Genomic DNA, 25,620 nt, shown 5'->3' with positions numbered 1-25,620 from the left:
ACACTAAAAGATTTTGTGTGTTTTAGACTGCAATATTTTAATTATTCACACCTTCTGGGGATTTTGACCCAAACTAGCTGTGTTTTCAAGGATGATGGCAGAAACCTCTGCCAATAGTATCTTTGAACTTCTGTTGACTAAGGTCCTGTTTCTTCTCTAGCCTTTAAGTCAAGAATTCTTCATTCAGATCAGTTGAGCTTCATCTGTGTAAATGAGTAGAGAATCATGCCCAAAGCAGCAGCTTAAATTTACAAGTGGTACATCATCAAAGTTGAAGAGCTTATCTAAGTGTGAAGGCAATTCTTCAGAAATAATGCAGGCCTACAAGGGCTAATTCTAATCTTTTCAGTGTTCAGAATAATACCTAGGGATTTGAGACATGGCATGATGGGGGTTTTTATTTGACCTTACAAAATACATGTATTTCTCAATGCATTTGATAAATAATAATACTCTCCTCTGATTAAAAATTATTAGGCCAACACTTAAACATATAAATCTCCTGTTACGTTATTTTGGAAACTATGAAGCTTACCATTTTCTAGAAAGCAATGATACCCTTAAATTTAACAGGGTATTTAAATATATGATTAACGTTAAGCATGAAAGCAACCTCACATGCTTAAACATTTATTTTTATGTTAATATGTAAAATGCTAAAGTGCTACAATTTTTAAAGTTAGGCTTTTCCTTAATACCTTTTCTAGTTCAGGCATTAGATTACTTTTTTTATTCTGTAGCCTGGGCATGTGTTAAATTGACACATAGCCTCAATGCATATTAGAATTGGTTCCATTCTCCTTTCATCACATTGTAATGAGCTTATCTTTTACAATATCTGTTTAATATTATTTATTGCTGAATTTAATCTATATATACTTCATTTTTTATCTTATAACTAAGGTGACTTATTAGTTATCATTTTGGGTGACATTTTTTCAAGAGCTTTGTATAAAGAACTTCTTTATCTAGATTTCCCACTAGCATCACTTTCGATAAACATTTTTACATCTTTACTGCATCACTGTGCTTGTATTTGCCATTGTCCTATCCGAAATGCTCAAATGGCTTAGGATGTTTATACAAAAACTACTCGGACAATTTTTTTCTTTGTTGTGTATACACAGAGCACCACTGAATCTGTATGCTTAAACCATAGAGCTAGCTCTAAAAGGACAATGCTCATAATGTGGTTTATAGGAAAAGTAATGTTATTTCTGAACTCTGTTATATTTTCTCTGAAAGCTTACATGTGATATTAAGAAAATAAACACTGGAATTTTTCAAATAGACAAAATTCTTATTTTTAATTTTTAATGTAGCATTCTGGAACATTGTTTTTGCATGGAAACGGCACTCTGATTCCTGATAGATGTTAGGAGGAATTTAGAACGTTCTTTGCTCTGAGCCTTGCCAGTAGTGGAGTTTGCAAAATGGAAAGAAAAGAGCTTGACCTTAAAACAGAAGAAGAGCCTAAGTGGTGACATATTCTGGTGATTAAATACTAGCAGTATGAGATCTGTTTATATAGAAGCAAAGAAATAATGCAGATCTAACTTTGAAGAGAAACTCTGGACTACTAATATAAAGACTTATTTCTTCTACAAAGTTATAAATAACCTGACATCAAACAAAAGGATTTAACTGTTTGATGGAATACTGTAGTTGCAGAGATTAGATGCACAGTTCCTGTTCAATGAAGTTATTAGTTGTTTGTACAAATTAGAACTGACATTTATATAAATGACAAATAAATAGAAAAGAAACATTAATAGTTCCCATACCAACAGTACAATTTTAAGATCCAAATGTTTATAATGGCCATGTTCAAGTTTGGAACTGTAGGTCATACGAGATAGTGGAAAAGGCAAGGAGTGCCCCTTAGAGAACCATTAGCTTTTTAGTCTGATTTGTTCTAAGAAAATTGCATCTGAACATGAAATACATTATAGCAGAAGAGCACAGTCAAGTAGAAGAGCACACATTAATGCTTCATTTCATAAAAATAAAAGGAAATTCTATTGAGAAGGATTTTTTCTAGAAAGTTAGTTCACCTCGCAGTGATAATCACTGTGTTTGTTTCTAAGAACCTATGGAATACACCATTTCATGAGCAGTTTTTTCTCTCCAAGAGCTGAGGAAGGTTTTGCTTCAGGAAGCTTTAAACTTTACAAAGTTATGATTCAGCTCCATTTTCCTGTATCCACTTGATGTTGGTATAACTTTATCTCACTTCTCATTTGATAAAAGAGCTACATACAACTTCTAATACTTGGTCAAAATTACTAAAAAACGCCAGCCTGACTATAGAGTACGAAGAACACAACATTGTCGTGCAGAGTTGGTCACACAAGAGTTGTGCACTTAAATGACTTGTAAGGTTTTGTTCAAAATGTTGACATTTGGTTTTTTTGTGGCTACAGATTTCAGTTTCTCTCCTTGGCAATCTTTCTCCTTTTTTTGCTTTCTTAAAGCAGCAAGAAGCAATTTTTCCTTTCTTCTGTGGATGAAAGAAACTGGTAGGCTACAGAAAGCACCCCTAAGTCCCATTACCTTCCTGCTGCAGTGTTGCCAAGCAAGCATCCCTCTGCTGCTGGGGAGACCTGGCAGCATGTGTGCAGTTCCAGGTGCTCAGGTGGCAGCGGGGAGTTGCTGGACATTGTCTCTACTTTCTTAGCTGGACATCCCCCTACCCCTGTAGCTCTAATTTATGGTGCCCTAGCAGTGCCATTGATGCCAGCAACGGATTTGCTCTCAAAGTTTCTGCATTTTTATGTTGCATATTTTTTAACAGCATAAACCATGATGTGACGCAAAGATATAGCAGAAGGAATAGAAATAATAAGCAAACAATGTGATGAAGTTAACATCTAAAGACACTCATTTTTTTTAAATCTTCTGTTATTTCTGTGTAGTTGATTTCTGGAAGGCCATGTGAGCTGGCAGGCAGAGTAGCCAAGTGGCTACTAGGAGAGATTCAGGAGAGTATCCAGGCTGCAGTGAGCTTGTCTGTTATTTGTCATGTGGAAAACACATCTGTACACCTTTGTGTACAAAAGCATTACTGGTGACTTCAGTAAAATGTCAGCTTTTGCAAAATCATTGCCCGAATGGTAATGGGAAATTTGTGGTAAAGGAAATCATGGGGCAACATAACAGAATGAAAACTAGAGCTCAAGTTACAGGATCTGCTCTGAAAAGTACCCACATATGGTGTTTCTATTTGAGAACACTTAAATCGTGTCTTCCAGTTATGTTTGTGAAAAGTCTTCAGCAAGTCTCCCAAAAATGAAACAAAAATGATGGAAGTGCACGTCTGTGTTCCTGAGTTAGCCTGGGCCTGAGGGCTCTCATGTATACCCCATAGGTCTCCAAGAGCCAGCACTGGCTGTGTCCCCCAGCCCTGGACTTAAAGGACCCTGGAACAATGGATTATCGTTGGCAGCGTTGCTTGCCACACCGAAATGGATGTGGCGAATGTCTCCTAGCAAATGCACCATCTTGTTTAGTGACTCCCTTTGATAGCTAGGGAAGCTGCTTTAACCAATGAAAATCGTACCCTGTTTTGGGCTTAGGCTTGGACTTGACAACCAGACCACTGTCGAACAATTCAGAGGAGAACAGCTTCTCACCAGACTTAAACCAATTCATTTTTAACCTGGAATACTGTGATGAGATTTTTTATAATTGTTATTGGGGGGGAAAGCAACCTTTGAGGAAATAATTGAATAGAATGGTAAATATTATTATCATTTTAGACACATGATGAATGTCTTGTAGCTTTCTAAGTGTATGGATAATCTTCAGTAAATGTTAATAATCAATTCATAATATTATGATTCTCTGGTCTAGCACAGTTTAGTTCACTGAGAACCTGTCTTTCTGAATCAGTTGAATACTCACTTCTCAGTTCTTTTTTTTTTTTTGCCTTTGCATAGACAGAAAGCATGCTGCTGGCTTTCTGTTCTTCCTGACCAGAAAATTAATTAGCCTCTTTGAAAGATAATTCCAGTGGGTTTATGGTGTATATGGACAGAAACATGAGTGATGCCTTTCCAGAGCTCCAAATGTCCAAGTGAAACAAGAAAACCTAAATCCATCAGTAGAACTAGACTAAATATTGCTCTAAAAAAATCAGCATTTCCACTCTGCAGTAATCCTGGACTAACCTTGTGTAGTACACAAGGAGTGAAAACGCTCTTGGTCTGGGACTGAACTTTTTTTTTTTTTTTTATTACTTGTAATAAAATATCTGACAATATTAAACATACATGCATAGAATCACTGAAAACCAATCTGTGATCATAATCTTCCTTAAATCTCTGGAAGGTTGCAGGCAAAGTTTTACATTCAATTAGTTTTGCTTTTTTTAAATGCTTTACATATGTAAAATGTGTGCAGTTACAACTTGGAAACAGAAATCTAGATTATCACCAAAAATGCTACTCCGTAATTAAAAATATGTAAGTCTTCACAAGGCAGCTTGACTGAACTAGTAGTTCTTGAAAAATTAGTAGCATGTATCTACATTATATGTCTAATTAGGAAGTATGAATATATGAATGACATTAATATAGGAATTACCAGTTCACTTCAATTTGGGTAGTATTTGTTCAATATTTTATATACAGTCATTCTTTAACTTTCTGGCTGACACTTTAGTTTTCTCAGTGAAAATGCTGTTTATTACTTACAAGGTGCTTATAAATTCAGTTACCTGCTTGTGAAGATAAAGTTTCAAAGGCTAGAAGATTCTTACTTTAATTTTCTTGTAAAATTAACCATTGACTTGGTAAGATTTTACTTCTGATTTGACATGTAACTGCTGATACGTTCTGTGTCATTGCTGTATCATTCAGAAGATCTGTATCTTATTAGTGATGAAGATTTTATTACCCTGCTTTGACAAAAATTCATACATATGCATTTAAAACTAATTGTAGTTTTCATTCACAATAAAAGTGATATAGGAAAGGTGAAGTGAAAGACAAATATACGTATATACAGTATGTAAATAGAATTAGGTGGTGTTCACCAAAACATCTTTCCCTTGCTAGTTCTCAGGCAAAGGTTGCCTCTCTATGCCAGCAGTTATCTCGCTGCCCTTGCAAGCAAGGAAAGGAGTCGCACTTTGATGATTCTCGTGCCTGCAGGATCATCAGAAAGTTATTTTGGGGCCCTTGGAGCTTCACAGAAAAATGAAATGAGCTGCAACATTCCCTTTGCTACCCAGAGGAGAATTGTACCCAAGTTATTTGGGTCCATGTGGTTTGTTAGTTCCCTAGGAAAGGCCTTCAGTCCAGGGAAGATCTCCTTCGCAAGGTGCCAGGAAGCAGCGGCAGGAGAGGAAGGCTGCTGGAGCTGTCCTGGGGGGAATGCAAGGAAGAACTGCAGAATCCAGGATGGAATATCCTTCCAGCAATCACCTCGGGTCTGTAGCCAGACTCCCTACCTAAGTGACAAGGGAAGCCTTATCTCCCAGCAAAATGATGAGTTCCCCTCCCAACTTTATTACTGTTCCATACCACAAGGAGCTTTTAATTTTTTTTGATTGATTGTCCTTTTTTATTGCTCAAGTGCTGTGTGGCATATTGCTGGCTTTTGTCATTGTAGTCTGTTTTGAAAGACTGACTTTTATACTGCTTCAGACTTTCACAGCTAGAAGAATAGCAGCAAATAGCCAAGCAATATACTATGTAGTGAATATTGGCCCCAGTAAACTTGAGGAAAAAATGGCTTCCGTCTAGAGACTTTAGAAATCATGAATCATGCTTTCCTAAAGCGTTAAACTTCAGAAATACCAGTACAGTTGATCAGGCTGGTTATTGCACTTGTGAGTGCAGAGTGCACTTTCCAAAGAGTCATGTGGGAGCATGGATTGCCTGGTAGGGCAGAAGAGAGTGCCTGACCCTCTGGCTATTGGAGATTAAGCAAATTAGCGGGACCTGCAGAAGGCTGTAAACTGGTGGGAGTCACAGAAGATAACTGATTGGCAACCTTGAAAGGTGTAGCTCAGTAAAAAGTTCCCACAGGTCATCACATTAGTCCCTGTGCTGGGTAGGCAGCTAGTGTGGATGCAGTAGGCGCAGCGTATGTGGCATAGGAAAAGCTGGAAATTCAGACAGAGACCAAGCAGGGAAAATAGTGTTCTTAAAGGTGACTTTTAGCAAAGGTTAAACGTAAACAAAATCGGATATTAGAGTGGCATGTATTGTGCAGCCTTGCTAACCATCAGCTTATATGGTATATAGGTTGCTTCAGTTCAGCAGAGGAAAGGGTTTAAGAAGCTCTAGCCTCTCATTTTCAGCAGGCTTTTACGTCAAGAGCAGACGGTACCAATGGCCAGTGCTTTCTGGCATGCTAACCCTGAATCGTGTCACCATGCTCCGTAACAGGGGCTCTACCTCTGAAATGTATCAGGGTCTTGAATTTGGCTGGTAGCACAAAAACCAACTTCATTAATTCATCATGAAATAGCATTTCAGAAACATATTTGCTGTGTCTCTTACCTGTGTATAGTTTCAGTCTTCAGAGGGTATTCTCATGTTTACCGTGTAGGGCCAAAAATAAGCTAAGCTAAGTGGGTGCATCTTTGGAATTTATTTAAGCTAAGTACAGGCAAAATCAATAAATTTGTATGAATATCTATAACTTTTGAGAGTAAGCAAAATTTTTTAATTAAATATAGAAAACATTAATGTGAGTTACCTGCTCTGGAAAAAAAAAAAAAATAAAAAATATGGCTTATATGAATTTGATAGGTCTCAATTCAGAAAAAGAAAACCACAAGCAAATATTAATGGAACCTAGGCACATATCTGAAGTTAAGCAGGTGCTTAAATGCTTGGCTATACAGAAATGCGATGATTTAATTAGGATCTGGTTACATTTGACAGGCATATCTGACTTTCAAGCTAGAGAGAGAGAGCAACAAGAAAAGCTAACTCTAAGTAAATATGTCTGGATTCCAGTATGTGGTGGGAGGAAAAGCAAGCTTTCTGCACTGGATTTAAGTAAGGAGTTTCTATCTCATATTAGAGCATTTTGTAAGATGAGTATTCCAGGCCTGCAAAACTCCCTGGGATCATTAAGCCAAGTGACTGTTCAGTCAAGAGAAGTCTTTTTCCACCGTAAAGAAGTCATGGGCAAGGTTTTAATTTGTTTTCTTCATTGTTCATCTGCTAAGTCAAGTGCTGGACTTCACTTTCTCTACCAGTTGACAGTGAAACAAGGAATAAGTGCTCTGCTAGAGGTTTGTTTGGGGTTTTTTTTCTAGTAAGGGGTGGCTCATGATTTTTTTTTTCTCCAGAGTACATAATATAGTGTATCAGGTTTAGTAGCTGCATTAGTACAATGAGCTGAAATCATTAAATTGACTCCACATGTGATAAATACCAGATTAAAACAATCAGCACCCCTTGTATATACCTTCCTATCTTTAATGTTGATAACATCATAGTAGTAAAATGTTGAAAAGGTAATGAAATAATAATTCCATGGAAGCTATTTGAGTATCTGCACTGGTAGTTTGGCAAGAGTTCACTAATTATCCTTGGTGTTTTTAGAACTGGTAAAGGAAGCAAAGTGTAAAATGAAAAATGAGAAGTCCCAAAAACTTCTTTTCCTCTGCCTGTTCATGCAACTGTACAGTGGCCATTAAAAAGAAATCAAGAGTTCTGTTGTTCTGCCCTGGATCAGAAATACCAATTGTCGTTATTTTAGTACAGTTACGATTTATTTTAAGTACTTCTCTGATTGTAGAATTTACGGTAGAAAAACATAGATTTATATAATAACCACTCCAGTTAATTTAAAATTCAAACAGTAATCACAAACTCAAAAGGCACCCTCTTGCTTACAGGCTTGTAGCTGGTAGTTAAGTTTAGAATCATCCAAATGCTTCAGTGATATTTTCCTCAAAACAATGTCTGAATGTATGCTTAATTGTCACATATTTGGCTGACTTTTAAAAATTCCTCCTGTCTTTAAGGGCATTAAGACGTTTCTGCCAGTATTTTGAAAGGTTTTCAATGTCGTCTTTACTGGTGAACTGAAAAAAATGCAAACTATTACTTTGTTGATCTTGTTTTTAAACTGAGCTGCATTATCAACTGAGAGTGTGCTCTGAAGGTATTGTTAAAAGTGCTTTGAAAACTTGTAAATCCCTGTAATTTATGTTCCTGTGGTCTCAACTGCTTCTTTCTGTCCTTCTGGTTTTAATTTGAATGCAGTCTTGTCTGGGTGTGTACCTGTAAAATTGTGTTTTTCCAAGTACAATTTACAGTCGTGACCCTAAGTTTTACAGTGTTCTAACCCTATAGGAGCTTCCTCCTATACCGAAAAGCCAACTTTGGGTCAAACAGCTCTTTCATATTATAATTGTCTAATCAAGGTTACTTGGAACAGATCTGATTTTGGCATTTTTTAGTTTATCACAAAGATTTTATAAGAATATCAAGTAAATTGGAAAGGTTCCTTTGCAGGAGACCAGTAATAGCATTGCCTTTTTTCTTCAGATGTACACAGTTGTAAACTTAGCCTGCTTCATGACAACAGTCCCATTTATCTAAACAATTCTCCTTTTAGAGTCAATGGCACTGATAGAAACTGAGATAAGAAATACATATGGGAGGATCTTTCTGAGTCTCTACTTACTGAAACTCCTTGCTGTGCAGCTTACAATCACCTTTTCTTTTTGGTGCCTGAGAATGCGTGGCAGACATCTACCATGAAACAGTCCTCTCTAATTGCCAGAGAGCACTCTAGTAAAAGATGATCGAGCTTCAGGAGGGTTTTTACAGTCCTGGTGATCTCTTTCTTGACCCCCCCCCCCAAAAAACATGCTTACTGTGTGTAAATGGCAGGGGTTGTGGTTTTTTGTTTCATAGCTCTAACTTACAATAGTCCCTTCACTATAATTCTTTGTCTTTTGAATGAAGGTATTAAATTATCTATATTATTGTAATCTGCAGATTAATCCCCTTCTCATTTACTTACTGTCTTTTTGGGTGATAGAGGAAAAAAAGAAGTTTCACAGCCTTATATTCTTTGTGTTCCTCTGCAATAAAAATAATACTTGCACACTGAAACAGAACTTATTTGGACTAAATGTTATAAGCTTTATTTTTAGTATTTACTCCTCAGCTGTGCTCATTTTTTTAGCATGACTTCAGCACCCTTGGTGGTTAACAGGAAGAGAAGAACAGATAGATCACGTGTTTTAATTTTGTTATGTTTGTATTTTCAGATCATTGTACAATCTGGCCGTCACCCCACAGTGCTGCAAAAACTGTGCCAGTTGCCTTTCCAGTATTTCAGTGATCCTCGTTTAATCAAAGTGCTCTTCCCTTCACTAATAGCTGCTTGTTACAATAACCCTCAGAACAAAATCATCCTGGAGCAGGAGATGAGTTGTGTTTTACTCGCCACATTCATTCAGGTAGCTATTGCAGTAACGTAACAGTGGTGTGCAAGATAACTGCAACAGTTTTTCTTGCCTTTGCTGTGTATATGGAGATCATTTGACTGAAGTAAAACAAGTAAACAGCATTGAAGTACTTTAAGATTCTCTGCAGCTCTTTTCAAACCACAGATTATGCCTGTACTTGAGGCATCTTATCGCACTAAAAGGTTACCAAGTAGTTCAGGTTCTCGCTATCACATGCAGAAACCTGTTTTCATTAAAGTTATTGGACGTGCTAGGAAGAGTTCATGTAGATCCTGCTATATCAAGACAATTCTTAAAATACTTAATTTTTAAAACACTACTGCATATACAGCATATCTGAAATCGGTATATTAATGTGTTTACATACAAATGTACAGCTGTATACTGCATACAATAGATTTACAGAGAGAACTGAAATGTATATATTTTATGCAGAAAATACACAGAACACATGTTACCCGCCTAATCTTGCAATCTGTGTTTTTGACAGTAAGCCACTGAGGTCATTACAAATACTGTTTTGAATAAGGATTTACAGCATTTTTGTTCCCTTTGTCTAAATTTATATGCTGTGCTTTATGTATCAGATTTTATACATCCTCATGTTTTCCATACATTTTATTGACTGTTTCCAATGAATAAATGTAGTTTTCATAAACACTCTAGTATTAAAAAGTAATGTGCTTTTAGGAGTCTGGGAACTCTGTATCAGTCACCTGAAAGTTACTGTTGTTGATACAGAAATGTTAGTCGAACTCTTTTTCCTAATGCTTTACAGCTAGTCCAAGGGTAGGCCACACGGATTTGGGAGAGAAAGCACAAGAACTAAATATTTACTAAAAGTCTTCGCATAACATCAAACTTCTGAGTGCGACTACTGTTTATCCTTTTAATACTAAAATAATTGCATAGCAGTTTTAAAAAAAAAGTTTGGAACTTAGTATTAAAGAATTTGCTGTGTAGTAATGAACTTCTGGTTAAATACAAAGCTATAATTAATCTTTGACTTTCGCATAGTGAAACTACAGATTTCAGTGTAGAAGTTGCAGTGGCAAAAAATAACTTAAGCATTACAAGTAAGTGCAGCAAGTTTAGTTTGTTTTTTTCAGCCAAAAAACATAAGAGTGGAGGAGAGTGTTCTCTATATGAATAATTACGGTTATTTACCTTGATTTCTGTGCTATAAGAGAGACAATGGCATTTAAATCCCCAGTAGCTACACCAAAGCTTAATTATATCTACAAGGGTCAACATTATTAATTTGATTTCCAATTAGAGGTATATCTCAGATGCCAAGTCCACATACTATTCTTGCAGGCTTTTAAAAAAGGTGTTATATTAAAATATGTAAGATCCTTATGTGCTGTAAAGTGTCGTGTCTTTGCTGACTTCACTGGTACTTTAGCATTTTACCCATTTTAAAATCTAATCCTAAATGCTGCGCGCACACACACGATACTGAAAGGAAGCGAGGAAGCGAGGAATGCTTGGATACCCACACACACAGAAGAGACTTGCCTCTCCACTTTCATTTCAGCTCGCTGCTTGTCAAGCAAGTCTCTCATTTGCTTCAGTGGAAGGTTTGGGAAAGACTGTAAAATATTTCCCTGTGACTAGAAAATGAGATTCTTCCTGTGCCAGGGAATGCAAAAAGAAGTCCCATTTACGTAAAAGTTTGGTGGTGTGTACGAATATAACACTTAAATACAGTGTGTTAAATGTGTGCAGCATAAATCAAAGGAAAATGATTGCTAGATTTTACAATGACCCACGTTATACCTCCCTACCAACATATTTATTTCCATCATCTGAAGATTGCATCATCCTTTTTATTTTTGTTAGTTCTGTTTAGATGTGCTGAGTAATTAAAAAACATTTAGGAGTATCCATGATTTGCTAAATTCTATCTCTTATGTCAAGTAATACCGTCTCTGCTCAGTGAGTACTTGAACAAAAGATAGGGTCTAAAAGCCCTCCTCATACTGGGGCAGCTGACTTGCGTACTCGTACGTTGTTCGGAGCAAACTCGGTGCCCTTCCTGACTCCGGAGGATGCAGCATCCTGTCCGACAGCAGCAGGGATCGCACATTGCGCTGGGCACTGAGATTAACTGCACCTCAGCTGGTTACACAGCTGGCTGCAGCATTGGCCAGAGTTAATCACCTCTCTGGAAGAACTTCACTTACTTTCGGGAGATCAGGACCTCAGGCTCCTGGGTCACAGCCGGAGAAATTGGGATAATTCAAGGATTTTGTAAGAGCGTATTCAGAGTCAGGAGTGTAAATCTAAACTCCATTTGTTTTAAAGAAACACAGCTATAGTATAGTTCCCTTAAATTAGAAGTCATGACAATAACTATTTCCTAAGAAGACACGAAAACCTTGTTTTTTCTGTTGTGTATTAAAAGTTTTTTTTGTTTTGTTTTGGTTTGGTTTTTTTTAAAAAAAAAGTATAAATGAATGTATCAAAATCCAGTATATATTATAGAATTCAAGTGCTGGCAGTATTCTGTTATGATATGTAGCAAACAAGCCAGAGTTTGTTAATTTACAGATTGCATAAAATACTGGTATTTTTGAGTGACCGTGAAGACTTCAAAATATTGGTTTAATTCCTCAGATGTAAGATCTGAAAATCTGATGCCTTTTTTTTTTCTTTCCCACTGTAGGATTTTGCACAGAGTTCAAGCCAAATGGATAATCAGTTATCTCAGCAGAGGGGTATGTCTCCAGTGAAATGTAACAGAGTAGCAATTGGGTCACAAAATGTGTTGATATTATATTTTACTGTGATTTAATTTTTTTAATTTGTATTACGATGAAAGAAATACAGTAAATTGCAACCTGATTTTACAATTTGGGGAGGGGCTCCCTAGCTTATGTTCTGAAACATCATATCAGGAATTCAGAGTGTTAATCTTTATTAAATGTTATGTGGTATCATGTCTTAAAATGTGATACTGTACGTGCACATATTTAATTAGCTGTCACAAAGGCTACCTTCAAAAGTTTTAGGTTGCAGAAGCCATGCAGCCATGCCAATACACCCAGGATGCCAAAAATCAGAAAAATACTGTCCTGTAATGATTCTGTAAAGTTTCTCAGTTTACAGAAGAGCTGCGATTTTTTTTTTTTCCCCTCAGTTGTTGTAAATATAATGTAAAATACAGTTAACCTCTTTAGGCTAAACATTTGGAAGATTCTTAGCTAAGATGGCTATTACTTGTTAAACACATCTGAAATTCAAGTGTTCGGTGGGAATCTGGTCGAGTCACCCATATTTTGCTTAAAGTACATCGCTCGGCCAGTCATTTCTCTCTAATAGCAAGCAGAAATCCACCACCATTTTGCTGAAAGTTTGGCAGAAGACAAGCAGTTCTAGGTCTAAAACATAAGCTTTGTGTTTAAAAATAAATTATAAAATTAACATAAGTTTATGGAGATTTTTATGGTCAACATTATACCTCTTAGTCTGAAGCAGCCTCGTGCAGTGTCTGCAGCACAAACTTTCCAGGATTGTGTTTGCATGAGAATCTGCTCGAGAAACATCTAAAATTCAAGTGGAAAACTGCTTTTTATTTCCACTATTCAAACTGGATGAACTTTTAAACAAAGATGACTATGTGGTGACATGTGAGTGTAATTTCTAAACATTCCCTAGTTGCAAAAAAACTGAATTAATAATCGTATAAGCAGGATTATTTTTATCCATTATATCTCTTGAATGTGAAGGATGGTGTCCCCAAAAAAAACAAATGGGAACAATAACGCTGCTGGGAATAGAACTTGAAAGCGCAAACTTCATCGTTGGGTGCTGTGCTGCAACACGCTGCTCGAAGGGTTGGACCCTGCAAACCTGTGCACGGATGTGTAGTCCTGTTCACGTCACCAGCAGTACTCGCAGGAGTAAAAGCTGTGTTTGTAATCGTGGTGTGAGCTTTGGGGAGTCAGAGAGCAAAACTCCTCCGCAGTCTGTTGTGGAAAAAGAAGCTGCTGAGCAGAGAGCACGCCATTGAGGCTGCCCAAACTTGAACGAGGCTGAACTGCTCCCCGGTGGGTCCAAGAACATAAAACATGTAAAGATGTATAATGTTCCGATGCATAAAGCGGGAGCGCCTCATCCAAAAGCTTAAAAATCTAAGCCTTGGCTCATCAGAGTCTTCTACTCCCTTTTTTAAAGCCAAACCTCAATGGCTGGAGCTCCACAGAAGTGTCATCCCATGCTTTGAGAAGTTTTTGGTAGGGGGAGGGGAGCGAATAACTTGAAGTATCTCGAATTGGCTGCATGTTCATTATTCTTGTTTTATTGCCATCTTATCTTCAGAGGGAATAACTTGGTAATTTTATGCTCTATTTTCAACAGAAAAATTTTTCAATTCTCAAGATTATCTTGAGCTGTCCAACAGATTCCCCCGCCAGTCCTGGGAAGAAGCTCGACAGTTCTTCTTGAAAAAATAAGTGGTGTGTTTGGTTTTAAAATCCCTGGCATCGTCACGCTGACCAGTTCCTGCTGACTACCTTCTTTAAAAGGCTATTCCGAAAAGTTTTTGATACTCTAAATACTTATGTTGTAGATACATAATTTGCACTATTTGTATCATAAGTACTGTAGATACTTTCAGGTTCTGTTTTGTAATTTTGACAATTTCAGTTTGTTTCATTCACATATCCTGTGTCATGACTTGGGTATTTTCTACCCTGTGATGTGGTGGTACTTGGACTGCAGAACTGCTGAAATAAGATTGCAAACAGAGAAAATGTGTTCTATATATCTTGTAATAAAATAACTTATTCTGTCTGTAGTGTGACTTCTGCGTTTACAAATGTTGGTGTCCTTGAATTACCATAAGCAACGCAAGGCTTGGAGAAAAAAAAGACTCCTGTGATGTCTTTCCAGTTAATCAAAAGTCTAAAGAATTTGTCACCTTTGGCTCTGAGGAAGGTTCTCTTACAATTTTTTGGTGATTTGGCATAAATCACGTGATGCAGACTTTTTAAACCACACGCATTTTTAACGTTTCGATAAGACTTTAATAATGCTTGTTTAAACCTCGTGATGTTCTCTGAACGGTGACGGTTCCACGAAGCAAAATTAAAAGGTGAAAAACGGCAGCGTGTCTCGGTTTAAGATTTATTTCCCGCGCCTCTCGCCGAGAGCGCTCCTCACAGCCGTGAGGGGCTGCGGGGGGGGGGGGGGGGGGGGGGGGGGGGGCGCGGGACGCCGCTGCCTCAGGGAAGGCGCCGGTGGGGCCGCGCCGATCCCGGGCCGCGGGCGGCTCACGGCCGCGGGGACCGGGACTGGGACTGTCCCCTCTCTCCGCGGCCCCCTCGCCAGCCCCAGCGCCCAGGCCGGGCCCGGCCCCCACCTGAGCCGGCGGCGATCCCGACCCGCCGCGGCCTGAGGAGAGGGGGAGCGAGGGTGACGCGGGTCCCCCGGCCGCCCCCACACACACACCGGAGGCGATTTTAGGGGCCCGGGCGGCCCCGCTCCCGGGTGACGAAAACGGCTTGCTTCAGTCTAGGCCCGGGAGAGCGCGGGGAGCTGAAAGCCGACCCGGCCGGAGCCAGGTATCGGCGGGGGGGGGGGGCGGAGCGGCAGACCTCCTTCCCACCTGTCCCCGGCCCGCCGGGGGGGTCGCCCGGCCCGGCGGCAGCAGAGGAGCCCCTGGCTGAGGCGGCCCCTTCTCCCCTCCCGCCGGCGCGTCACCCCGGGCTGCTCCGTGCGCCCCGACGGCAACTGCGGATCGGCCGCGCGGGCCAGCTCCCCCGGGGGGGCCCGGTCCCCTCACACCCGTCTCCTCAGCCCCTCCGGGGGTGGTGGAGCCGGCGCCGCGCTGCCCGTTGTCCCCTTGCGGCCCGGGAGGCTCGGGCAGGGCCCAGCCCCGCCGCCCCGCTCCGCTCCCCGAGGGTGCGGGCGCGATTGCGCGGGCATGTGGCTGGGGGGGGGGGGTGTCTCTGTTCGCCACGGTTTAAGGCTGCCCGGGCCTGCGGTGCCGCCGGGAGCCGGCCCTGAGCGCATTCCCGCACGGGTAACGGGGAAGGAGCGGGGAGCCGGGGCGGCCCCCGCCGCGCTCCTTCCCAGGTGATGCCAAAGGCAGATAAGGAGCCGCCGCCTTCGTCTAGACTCGGGGATGAATACACGCGAGGGGACGGCTGGCCTCGCCGCCCCCGGGGAGGAGGGGAGGCGGCCCCGCACCGCGGCAGGTGCGGGCACGACCCGGCCGGGCCCCGGGGGCTGCTCCGAAAGGGAAACCTGCGCTCCGCCTCCCCGGCTATAAATAAGCGGCCCCAGTCGGGAAAGCCGATTAGCGCGGTGCGGGGGGAGGCCGTCCCGACCCGCACCCCGCCCCGACCCGCTCCGCGACCCGACCCGGCCGGCAGCGCAGCTCCGCGCACAGGAAGCCCTTCCGCCGCCCCACTGCTCCCTTTTTTTTCGTTTCAATCCTTGCCTTTTCTTTTTTCTCTTTTTTTTATTAAGTCCAAAATATTTAATCGCACTATTCAACCGCTGACTCTGACAATAAATAACAATAACTTACTTTTGTTCGTTAAAGGCTCAAACAATCCGTCCTCCGTCCATTGATAACTTAACATTATTAGTACTGGTTTTCCCGTTAAAAAGTCTCGTTTCCGTGTCCCGTTTTTCCAGCGATCGTGCGGGGCCGGGCGCCGCGGCCCGGGAGAGGCATCGGCGTGAGATGAGGCTGGACGGCGCAGCTCGGCGGAGGGAGGGCCAGGCCGGCTCCGCGGCCGCGGGAAGGCGCGTACGCCGGGGGAGTCTCTCCCCCTTTTTTGTATTCTCTTTGTTGGTTGTTTTTTTTTTCCTTTTCCCTTCCAAAAAGGGAAGAAAAGCCGTCCCCGGCACAAGCGGCGGGCAAGGCAGCCTGTCACCGTGCCGGGCTCCAGCGGGCAAATCAGCGTTTCTTTGGGGAAAAGAAACATCGAAATCCGCAGGGGAAAAAAAACCCAAAACAACGAAATAACCAGGGCAGGGGCTCTCTCTCCGGTCTGGTGAAGGCGGCGAGGATCCCGGTGCTTTTTTGGCCGTCAATAACATATTTTTTGTTTGTTTTTAAATAAGAATAATTAAAAAACAAAGGCGTTTGTCCGGCGCTCTGGGAGCGGCCCGGGGCCGGGTGTCTCATGCAGGGAGCGCAGGCATGCGGAAGTCCCGCGGCGGCGGGCGGCCGGCCGGGCCGCCTCACGTCTCGGCCGGGCTGGGCACCATGCTGTTGGGGGTGTCGGGGAGCTGGGAGGACAGCGAAGTCACGTCGCTGCCGGAGGAGGTGCCCAAGGAGCCGGACTCGGAGAAGGAGACCTGGGGGGGAGGGGAGGGAGCGGCAGCGGTGAGGGCCCCGTCCCGTCCCCGTCCCCCTCCCGCAGCGCCAGGGGCTGCCCGCGACCCGACTGGGGGGGCCGGGCCCGTCCCGGCCTGTCCCGGTCCGGTCCGGCGCGGGGCGGGGCGGCTCACCAGCTGTTGGAAGGCGGCGGGTTGCTCCAGATCGCTCTGCAGGGCGAACTCGCTGAGCGCTTTCCAGGGCGGCTGGTAGGTCTGGACCTCCACGGCGCTGCCCTGCACGGCACTCTCGTGGCGGATGGGGCTGCCGGCCACCAGCGGCGTCCCGGTGAGGCCCTGCAGGCTCTGCGGGCACACGGGCCTTCAGCGCGGCTGCCGCCCGAGCCCGACCACCCCACCAGCCCCCGCCACCACCACCACCACCACCACCACCACCTCCCTCCCCGGCGGGGCAGGCGGGCGCTCACCGTCTTGTCGCTGTGCTGCTGCTGCTGGAGCTGCTTCATGAGGATGGACTTCTTCTTGTCCTTGCAGCGCTTGTTCTGGAACCAGACGCGGATGACGCGGGGGCTGAGCCCCGTCATCTCCACCAGCTGCTCCTTCATCAGGGCGTCGGGGCGCGGGTTGGCGGCGTAGCAGGTCCGCAGTGTGTGCAGCTGCTTCTCGTTCAGCACCGTCCTCACGCGGGTGGTCTTCTCCGCCGCCTTGTGCGCCGGCGGCCGCGGGGCGGGCGGCCGCCCGGGCACCGGCTCTGCGGCAGGAGGGGAGGGCGCTCACCGTCAGCGCCACCCGCCCGCCCACAGCAACCCCCCCCACCCCCCCATCACCACCACCCCGCCGCCCGCCCCGAGAGGGGGAAGCCGGTACCTGCCAGGTGGGCGGCGGGCGGTGGCAGCGCCGGGCTGCGCGGACCGCGGGCGGCGGCGGCAGAGCCGTCGGGGGTCGGCCCGTGGTCGGCGCGGCAGAGCAGGTCGCGCTCCCGCAGGCAGAACTGGTCGCCGGGCAGGAGCTGGCGGCCGCAGGCAGCGCAGCGGAAACACTCCAGGTGGTAGACGTGGTCGCGGGCGCGCATCACCAGGTCGCTGCTGCTGAAGGCCGCCCGGCACTGGGCGCACTTGATGCCGAAGAGCCTGCGGGGAGGGGAGGCGACGCGCCGTCAGGGTCGGCGGCCGCGCCGTCGGGGCGGCTCCGGCGGCCGAGAGTCAGCTCGTCGTTTGGGGAAAATTCGGGGGGTGGGAGGGAGGGTTTTAGGGGCTTTTGTGCTTTTTCGGGGTTTGGTTATTTGGGTTTTGGTTTTGTTGGTTTTTTTTAACGAGCGTCGGCGCATTCGGGGTCACCTGCTGTAATCCCGCTTGCAGTAGGCCTTGCCGTCGCGCAGGAAGCATGTGCAGGTCTCGTCCAGGGGCTGCCCGCACTCGGCGCACTTGAGGCAGGCGACGTGCCACTCCAGATCCGGCGACACCCGCAGCAGGAAGGGGTCCTGGATGCGGCCCCCGCAGCCCGCGCACAGGGCCAGCCCCGGCCGCCCTGCCGGGAGCGAGTGTGACACGGTCAGGGGCAGCGACGTGCAAGAGCAGAAGCGCCAGGAATTAGGGAAAACCACTTTTAAAAAAAAAACTTTTTTTCCTTTTTACTTTTTTTTTTTTTTGCAAAATAGGAAGAAAGAAGAAATAAAGACAGAAACATGGAGAGAAGGAAAGGATGGAAACACGAAAGGAGAGAAATAAATACAGCCAGAAACTAAAAAAAAAAACAACCAAAACCACAAAAACCCAGAAACTTGACAGAGGGAAATAAATGCAGAAAGACCGAGACATAAAAGTAGAATTTTGAAAAAGGAAATAAAAGCAGAAACACAGAAACACTAAAACAGAAGCTGAGGAAAAAGTTAAAGGAAGAAAAAGAAATAAAAACGGAATGACGGAAAGAGAAACAAAACCCCCGAAAACCCAGAAAGACACAGTTAAAACGGGAACACGGACAAATGAAAACAGCAAGAGACAAGGAATCAGAGAGACGGAAAGAGCAATAAACCCAAACAAAAACAGAAGAACAGAAAGAGATAGAAATAAATGAAAACGGAAAGAGAAATTTTAAAAAAAAGGAAGACAAACCGAAACACGGGAGGAGAGAAAGAAAGAAAAACGGTAACGCGGGCAGGGAAAGAGGGAAGGAAAGAAAGAAAACGCAGAGGCAAGGAGAGAAACAAATGGAAACGGCAGAAAGACACGAGCTCGGCAGCGCGGAGAGCCGAAAGGACAGGCATTCGGTAAGAAAAGGAGCCGGCGGGGCCGGGGAGCGCCGGGCACCAACGGCAATAGCGGCGCCGGAGATGCCACGGGCCGAGTCCGCAGCCTCCCGCGCCCGCCGCGGTGCCGCAGCCCTTGCCGGCGCTGTCACCGCGCCCGCGGGTCCGGGGCGGCACGGCACGGCACGGCACGGCGGCCGCCAGCCCGCCCGACGGCAGTCGGCGGCGGGGAGCTCGGCGTCCCGCGGCGTCCCGCAGCGTCCCGCCGCTCCCTCCCTCTCTCCCTCCCTCTCTCCCGCCCCGGCGCCGCGTTGCGCTGCGCTGCCCTGCGCTGCGCTGACTTACTCTTGGAGGGCTCCCCCATGGCGCCCGGGAGCGGCCGCGGGAGGAGGATGTCCACCATGCGGGCGGCCCCCCTGCGCACCGGCCGCGATGCGGGATGCGGGATGCGGCGCCGCCGCTCCACCACTACCCGCGCCCCGCGGGGCGGGGGCCGCGCCCGCCCCCCCGGGCCCGCCCCGCCGGGCCGCGCCGTGATGTCAGCGCGCACCGGCCGCCGGAGGGGCGGGGGGGGGGGGGCGGTGCTGACCTCACTGCGCGGCCCCCAGAGGCGATTGGCGGCCGCGGGGAGGGCGCCCGCGGATTGGCCGTGGTGAACAATGGGCGCGCGGCGGGGCGCGGAGCGGGGCGCGGGGCGCGGAGCGGACTCCCCACGCCGCCCCGCGTGGAGCCCGGCTCGGCGTGACCCGACGCCGGCTCGGACGGACGGGGCGGGTCGCCCTGAGCGCCGTGGGTAGAAGCTCCTCCGCGGGGGCGGTGGGTGCGCGGCTCAGCGCCCTAGCGCCCCGGGAGGCCGCGGCACCCACCCGGCAGCCGCGGCCGCCCGCGGGACCCTCCGACCGCCTGGGCGGCCGCCGCGGCCCTCTACGCGGAGGGGACGGCGGCATCGGCAGCCCGAGGAGATGGAGATTCATTTTAGCTTCCACCCCCCCTTTCCCTGTTATTTCCCTTGACTTTTACTTCGCCTTTTATTTTCTCCTTCTTTTGTTTCCCTTTTTTTCTGTTCTTTCCCCTCTCCTTCGCTTTTTATTTCGTTGTCCCTTTTCCCTGCGTTTCGGCTTGCCGCAGGCAGGTGCCCGCGGACGGATGCGGCGGGACAGTCGCCGGCGCTGCGCGGAGGCGCATCCCCGCGGCGGACGGGAAGGGGGCTCCGCGGGGGACGCCGGCTCGAAGCTGCGCGCCCGCGGAGCCGTGTCCCGCTGGGCGGGGGGCGGTGCGCGGGACGGCCGCCCCGACGGACCCGAGCGGGACTGCCGGCATCGTCGGGGCGGCCGTCCCGGGCAGCAGCCAGCCGCGTGATGAGTCGAAATTAGAGGAAAAAATAGTATTTTACCGCGTTTTCATGCACCTGATCCCGTGCTGCGCCTGCAGCTGAACCTCTCCTGTTGCTTTTTTGCCCCTTCTATTTATTTTTCCTCCCTCTTTCCCCCCAGTCTCCAAGGGCTTCCTGTGCATTAGCAGAAAAATAGGGAGAGTGCTTCAGCAGCCTTTGACTCGGTTTTAAATTCCCAAAGACTTTGCAGCACAGCGGCACGAGTAGCTCAAAAGGTCCGTGGAAGCTTATACGTGCTGGAATTGAGATTGCTGCTGTCGTGGGGCTTCGGTCCTGCCCCTCCCCTCCATGCAATCACCTTCTTAATTTTACACACGGAATTTGACAGGCGTAGACCAACCTGTACGGCTTGGGAAGGACATGGTGACTTTAAATTTTGGCTCAGGAAGGGTGGGCTGTGCCCACTTTGCTCGGAGGAGGGAGGCAGGATGGGTTTTCCAGCTGAAGCACTTGTTTTTTTGTAGGAGTCGGGCACCCTGTAGGTACGAAACCCCAGAAGCTGCTGCACCTTTGAGGACCCCAAATGTCGAAAGCAAACATTTAAATTTGCACAAGAGTCGAGGGGAGAAGCAGGATGGCATTTGGGGTGCCCACTTCAGCAGGGGCATGTGTCGCCAGGGGATTTTGGCATCCCTGCCCGCCCCTGCATGTGCGATGGTGCAGAGGTGCGGTGTGGGAATGATGTCCTTGGGGCAGGGCGAGCCCCTGTGTCCCCTGCCTGCGTGGCAGTGGCAGGGTGGCCGTGGCGCCTGTCGGGGTTTGTGGTCCGACTGCTGCCTGCCATGAGTGTGGCTCATTTGCCAGCGGCAGAGCTGAGCTGGGAGGTGAGCGATGCGAAGGGCATTGGAAAAGTTTGGCTGGCTCTTCAAAGTGGGGTGACCCCATGGGACGGGTGACAGGAACCTCCACAGCACTGCCATGGCCGTGGGGCAGCGCAGGGTGTCCTGCCCATGCCTGGCAGGAAAGGGGGTGCAGAAGGATGACTTCAGTCTGAGCCGGAATCCACGGAGTCCTGAGTGAGTCAGTATCTGCATGTGTTAACAATAAAATGCAAAAATAAAATGTCAGAGTGATAGGAGAATGAGACACGTCTAAGAATACAGCAGCTTGGCAGGGATGCTCTGTGTTGCATCACCCTTCTCTCACTTGAGGGCAGGGTCCTCCCTGCTCTCCCAAACCTCCCATCAGCTTAGGAATAGGAAAGGTTACAGCTGAGCCAGCCAAACTTTTCCAAACCAGCACAATGCTGTGCTGCAGGCACACCTGTGTGAGTACAGAGCAGTGTGTTGACACCGGGCAGGTATGGTGGGACTGGACTGGGTTTGTGACCGGGCAGGTAGGAACAGGGTGGGCAGTGCTGGGATGGGCAGCTTAGTAGAAAACCCCAAAAAAGGACTTGCCAGGGAAATGCCAAAAGCCCTGAACCTCCTTTGGATGATGTATGAAAAACTTTAAAATGACAACAGGTAATGCCAAGAGGCATAAAACCAGCCCGATATCACCACGTTTTACAAACAGGTTAATTGTTGGTTCATCTGAGGTGGGCATAAGGGAAAGCACACCATAAAACCATGGAATAATTCAGGTCAGGAGCGACCTCTGGAAAAACCGCTTTCAGGTCACTTGGAACTGCTGGAAGCATTTGCTAGTCAAAACCAAATGCAGTCTCTCCTGACACGCCGATTACTCCCTGCTCTCCTTCACCCAGCGTCCAGTTTCCAATCGCTTTCGGGGTAATTCCGGTTGGGATTGGTGCGAGAGCTGGCAGGGGGCTGCCTGGCCGCGGGGTGAGGCTGGCTAACAGCACTTCCCGCTCTCTACAGAGCAACTCTTTGGTTTTTGCTCCCAAATAGAAATACAAGTTCCCTCTAGAAAGGGAAACGGTAACAGTTTTTTTGTTTGCAGCAGATTGCAAAGGCAGTAAATGCTGATTCTTTCAGAGCCAGCCATGGATTAAGTCCATTATAAAATTAAAACAGATGGAACACAATTTCACTTACATTACAAAAAGGACAGGAACCATCTGCAATAAGATTTAGCATTGCAAAGCTATTGTTATCATGTTACCATTAAAACCTTTGATGAAGGGTTTTCTTTTCTTTCATAAACTTGTTCACATGAAACAAATGTTTTATTTATCCATCTTCCTAAGATAATCATATTTTATTTAAAAAGATGACATCTCTCAAAAAAACAGCTCTTAGTTCTAACAGAACATATGAAAATAAAGAAATGTTGTAAAACTCCAACATCAAACCGCTGGGGGCTTCAATGGGGAGCTGGTAGCAAAAGGAGAAAAGTCCCTGTCCATTTTTCCTTTAAAAAACATTTCCTTGTGTTTTGGGACAATGTCTGATACTGAAAATAGATAATTAATGAGATAATGGGATACTGCATGTCACCTCCTGTCCAATGGGATTATCTGATGGCTAATTATGGACAGATTGTGATTAATGTGATTATGGATTGGATATTAATCTGATTCTGGATTGATCTAGTTATGTTTTAGTCTGCTCCAAATGGTTAATTGGATCTGAGATAATAGAAATGCAGCTTGCACCAGATTTTGCCACATCAGTTGATGAAGTATCTTTTGATCTGGGTGGGTTGCGAACAATAAATTATTTACAGCTGTTGAGAAAATGACTCTTCCTTAGAATGTAGTCATTCATTTTATTTTTGAGAGCCTTTGAAAACAAAATCAATATCCTTTTTAAAAGGAGATGTTGACAAAAGAAAGGCACGTACATAACTCACAAACAAATGTGACGAAATTAAACAGTGGTTAACCCGGTGGCCTAATGTCTGGTGATGCATTTGAATTGCTATGTGGAGCTTTGGGCTCAATTCTTCTGAGACCAGCAGGGGTTAGGAGCATTGCAGGGGAAGAGGGCCCAGCTCTGGGGAAAGTGGTATTGCACAAGAGCTACTGCCAGCCCTGCTATTGATTAAGAATCAGCCATGGTAAAATGGCAAAGGGACCCCTTGCCATTTTTCCCCCCTCCGGACAAGAAGGATTCAGAAAGTTCATGGGCGTAGAAAGGACTCATTGGCCCATCTCATCTGGTCTCCTTCATACCAGACCATGCAACTGGACCCAGTATTATTATTTTTTCCCCTCGCAGTCAGCCTGTTAATTTATGGTTGACCTCAGTCATGTCTCCCAGAGATGCATCTGGTCTTGATGTAGCCTGCCAGTGTGGGAGAGGCTGCCCCACTCCCTGCAAAGCCATCCTGCTTGTTAACTACTTTCACTGAAATGGCAAATTAAGTGTATATTTTAGGTTCAACCCCTAGGCACTGGATCTCATTATGCCATTATCTGTGGGATTAAAGGCAACAGGTAAGTTGTAGCATCTTAGACTTCGTGACAGGGCAAGTAGGAGGTGCATTAGCCTTCATCACCAGCTGGCATAAGCGGCAGGTAACTTCACCAGAAGGTGCTCCTCTCTCACAGGCTTTGCAATAAAGGTATCAAAAATGAAGCAGGTCCCAAACCGCTGAAAACAGAGGCCTATTGCAGCTGTTGCGCTTAGCACTGAAGTGTTATTCACTGAGCTGAAACGGAAGGAAAAAAGGAAAAAGCAACTTTCCCTGAAGTGCTTGGAGGCATGGAAAGGGCTGTTCCCCTGGGGTGATTTCACGCGCTGGCTGTCCCTGCCTATGCAGGAACGGCTTGGGCTGGCACAAGCGGGAATACAGTGGCATCTGGATTCCTCTCCAGCAGCGTAATGGGCAGAAAAAGCAGCTACTTGTTTAAAAAATAATGCTGCTGTTAACCCGGCAGAGAATTTTACATGCATCTCCCATTAGCGACAAGGCGAGCTGCGCGCTGGAGAAGGGCGGCAGGTTGCCGAACGCCCATCGCAGGTGTCTGCTCTGGGAGGGGAGCAGAGCTCTCCCCGCTTCCCTTGTCCGCACAAACCACTGCCACTCCTGGACAGGACAAGCTGCCTTCTAAGGTAACCTGAGCCTTTGCTTCCAGGAGGTTATGGAAGTCCCTTTTTGCCTGTGACCTCAGCAGAAGGGGCTTTTTTAACTCCCCTGGTGATCTCTTTCTCTAGGAACATGCAGCAAATGTGATGTCCTGTTGCTCCCTGACTCCCTCATTACTTGATCAGCACATGCAAATGATCAGCAAGTGAGAGGAAAAACACCTGCCTGTGGTGGTTTTGTAGGCTCAGTATCAGTAGAAGGGTTGTCCCCGCTACGGGGTGGTTTTGGGGAGCTCTGTCCTCCACTTTGGAAATGGGGCTCATGGCATTGTCCCCTTCCAGAGGGCTGCTGTAAGGCCTCATGAAAGACTAGCTGCTGATCTGAGACGCACAGGTGAGTGGTTGTAAGATGATCTGGGCAGAGCATTAAGCACACCTGTGGTGGTGCTTTACTATAAAGGAACTCAAATGTCAGATATGTTGAGAGGTGTTTTTGTGCCAGTGAGGAGGCGGAGTGGTGAGCAGGACCTCGGGGAGATGGGGGTCCATGTCATGCAGAGGCTCCCATGTTTGTGGCTGCTGAGAAGGGGTTAGTGCTGGGGGACGGGCAATGTTCCAGGGCAGCTGAACCACTTGGTTCATGCGAGTTTGCAGCGCTTGGGCGCAAAACAGTTCAGCAGCAGAGATCTCTGCTGCTGCCGCTTCCGAGGTAGGTTTTTGTCCCGTCCTTCCTTGCTGCTGCCCATCCAGTGCTGGGCCGTGGGTCCTGCCCTTTGGCTTGGAGAGCCCTGTTGAGCCGTAAGCAGGTTGCAGTTGCTTTAACGTTATTGGATTTTGACAGATTAGGAGGCGAATCCTTTCGTGTGTTGGGGAAGCTTCCCAAATGAAGCTCTTTTAATTTATCTGAGTCAGCTATCCCCAGGGTGATTGCAGGAGTAGTAAGTAAGGATGACCTGTGACAGAGGGGATCGTCATAGCAGTAATAAAAAAATTCCTGTCCTCCACTAAATCCCTTAGTCATGAGGCTGTATTAGCTGGATTCCATATGTTTTAATTAGGAATTATGTATTTTAAGAGAACCAATCCGATTCTAGTGGAGACATGATTACATATTTGTAATGGTTCTAATTTCATTTGGCTTTTGTAGAAATAACCAATACAAGTACCTGCTCTTGCTTGCAACCATATTTGTAAAAGTTTGCGTAATCTGTGTTAATGATTTTTTTTTTTCTTCCCCCTCTCTCCCTCCCAACAGTGTGAAAAAATGTAATTCCCTTTCCAATGCAGAAATTGGGTCAGC

General features: G+C 46.1%; 2 protein-coding genes across 9 annotated transcripts in view; one reads left to right on the top strand and one right to left on the bottom strand.

Annotated features, from left to right (window-relative positions):
- SCAPER (S-phase cyclin A associated protein in the ER) overlaps nucleotides 1-14,553 on the top strand; it is a 171,727-nt gene extending 157,174 nt beyond the window's left edge. For 7 of the 8 annotated variants that reach the window (XM_075045590.1, XM_075045592.1, XM_075045595.1 and 4 more), the window contains 3 exons: nucleotides 9,248-9,439; nucleotides 12,117-12,168; nucleotides 13,811-14,553. In XM_075045590.1, coding sequence (XP_074901691.1) covers nucleotides 9,248-9,439; nucleotides 12,117-12,168; nucleotides 13,811-13,905 — 339 coding nt within the window. In that variant the 3' untranslated portion in view covers nucleotides 13,906-14,553. The remainder of the gene's footprint in view (nucleotides 1-9,247; nucleotides 9,440-12,116; nucleotides 12,169-13,810) is intronic. The other variant, XM_075045596.1, reaches the window with a different exon arrangement.
- Nucleotides 14,554-16,249: 1,696 nt separating this feature from the next.
- On the bottom strand, nucleotides 16,250-19,465 carry ISL2 (ISL LIM homeobox 2). The gene is made up of 6 exons (XM_075043982.1): nucleotides 19,338-19,465; nucleotides 18,082-18,271; nucleotides 17,612-17,874; nucleotides 17,212-17,495; nucleotides 16,919-17,089; nucleotides 16,250-16,765 (listed from the first exon to the last, which is right to left on the bottom strand). Exons 1-6 carry the CDS (start codon nucleotides 19,393-19,395, stop codon nucleotides 16,649-16,651), a joined length of 1,083 nt encoding a protein of 360 aa, XP_074900083.1. The 5' UTR covers nucleotides 19,396-19,465; the 3' UTR covers nucleotides 16,250-16,648.
- Between the last annotated feature and the right edge of the window lie 6,155 nt (nucleotides 19,466-25,620).

Source organism: Buteo buteo, chromosome 13 (assembly GCF_964188355.1).
Source record: "Buteo buteo chromosome 13, bButBut1.hap1.1, whole genome shotgun sequence".
NCBI classification, from domain to species: Eukaryota; Metazoa; Chordata; class Aves; order Accipitriformes; family Accipitridae; genus Buteo; species Buteo buteo.
Note: the sequence above shows the minus strand (reverse complement) of the source record. Positions and strands in the feature narration are given on the sequence as shown.

What these genes read in the sequence shown, in the direction of transcription:
- ISL2 (XM_075043982.1), bottom strand. Translation starts at nt 19,395, where the DNA reads ATGGTGGACATCCTCCTCCCGCGGCCGCTCCCGGGCGCCATGGGGGAG. An exon ending in CATGGGGGAGCCCTCCAAGA is followed by an intron (nt 18,272 to 19,337) that starts GTAAGTCAGCGC and finishes CGCTCCCGGCAG; the next exon opens with GGCGGCCGGGGCTGGCCCTG. An exon ending in AGCAGCACAGCGACAAGACG is followed by an intron (nt 17,090 to 17,211) that starts GTGAGCGCCCGC and finishes GTGTGCCCGCAG; the next exon opens with AGCCTGCAGGGCCTCACCGG.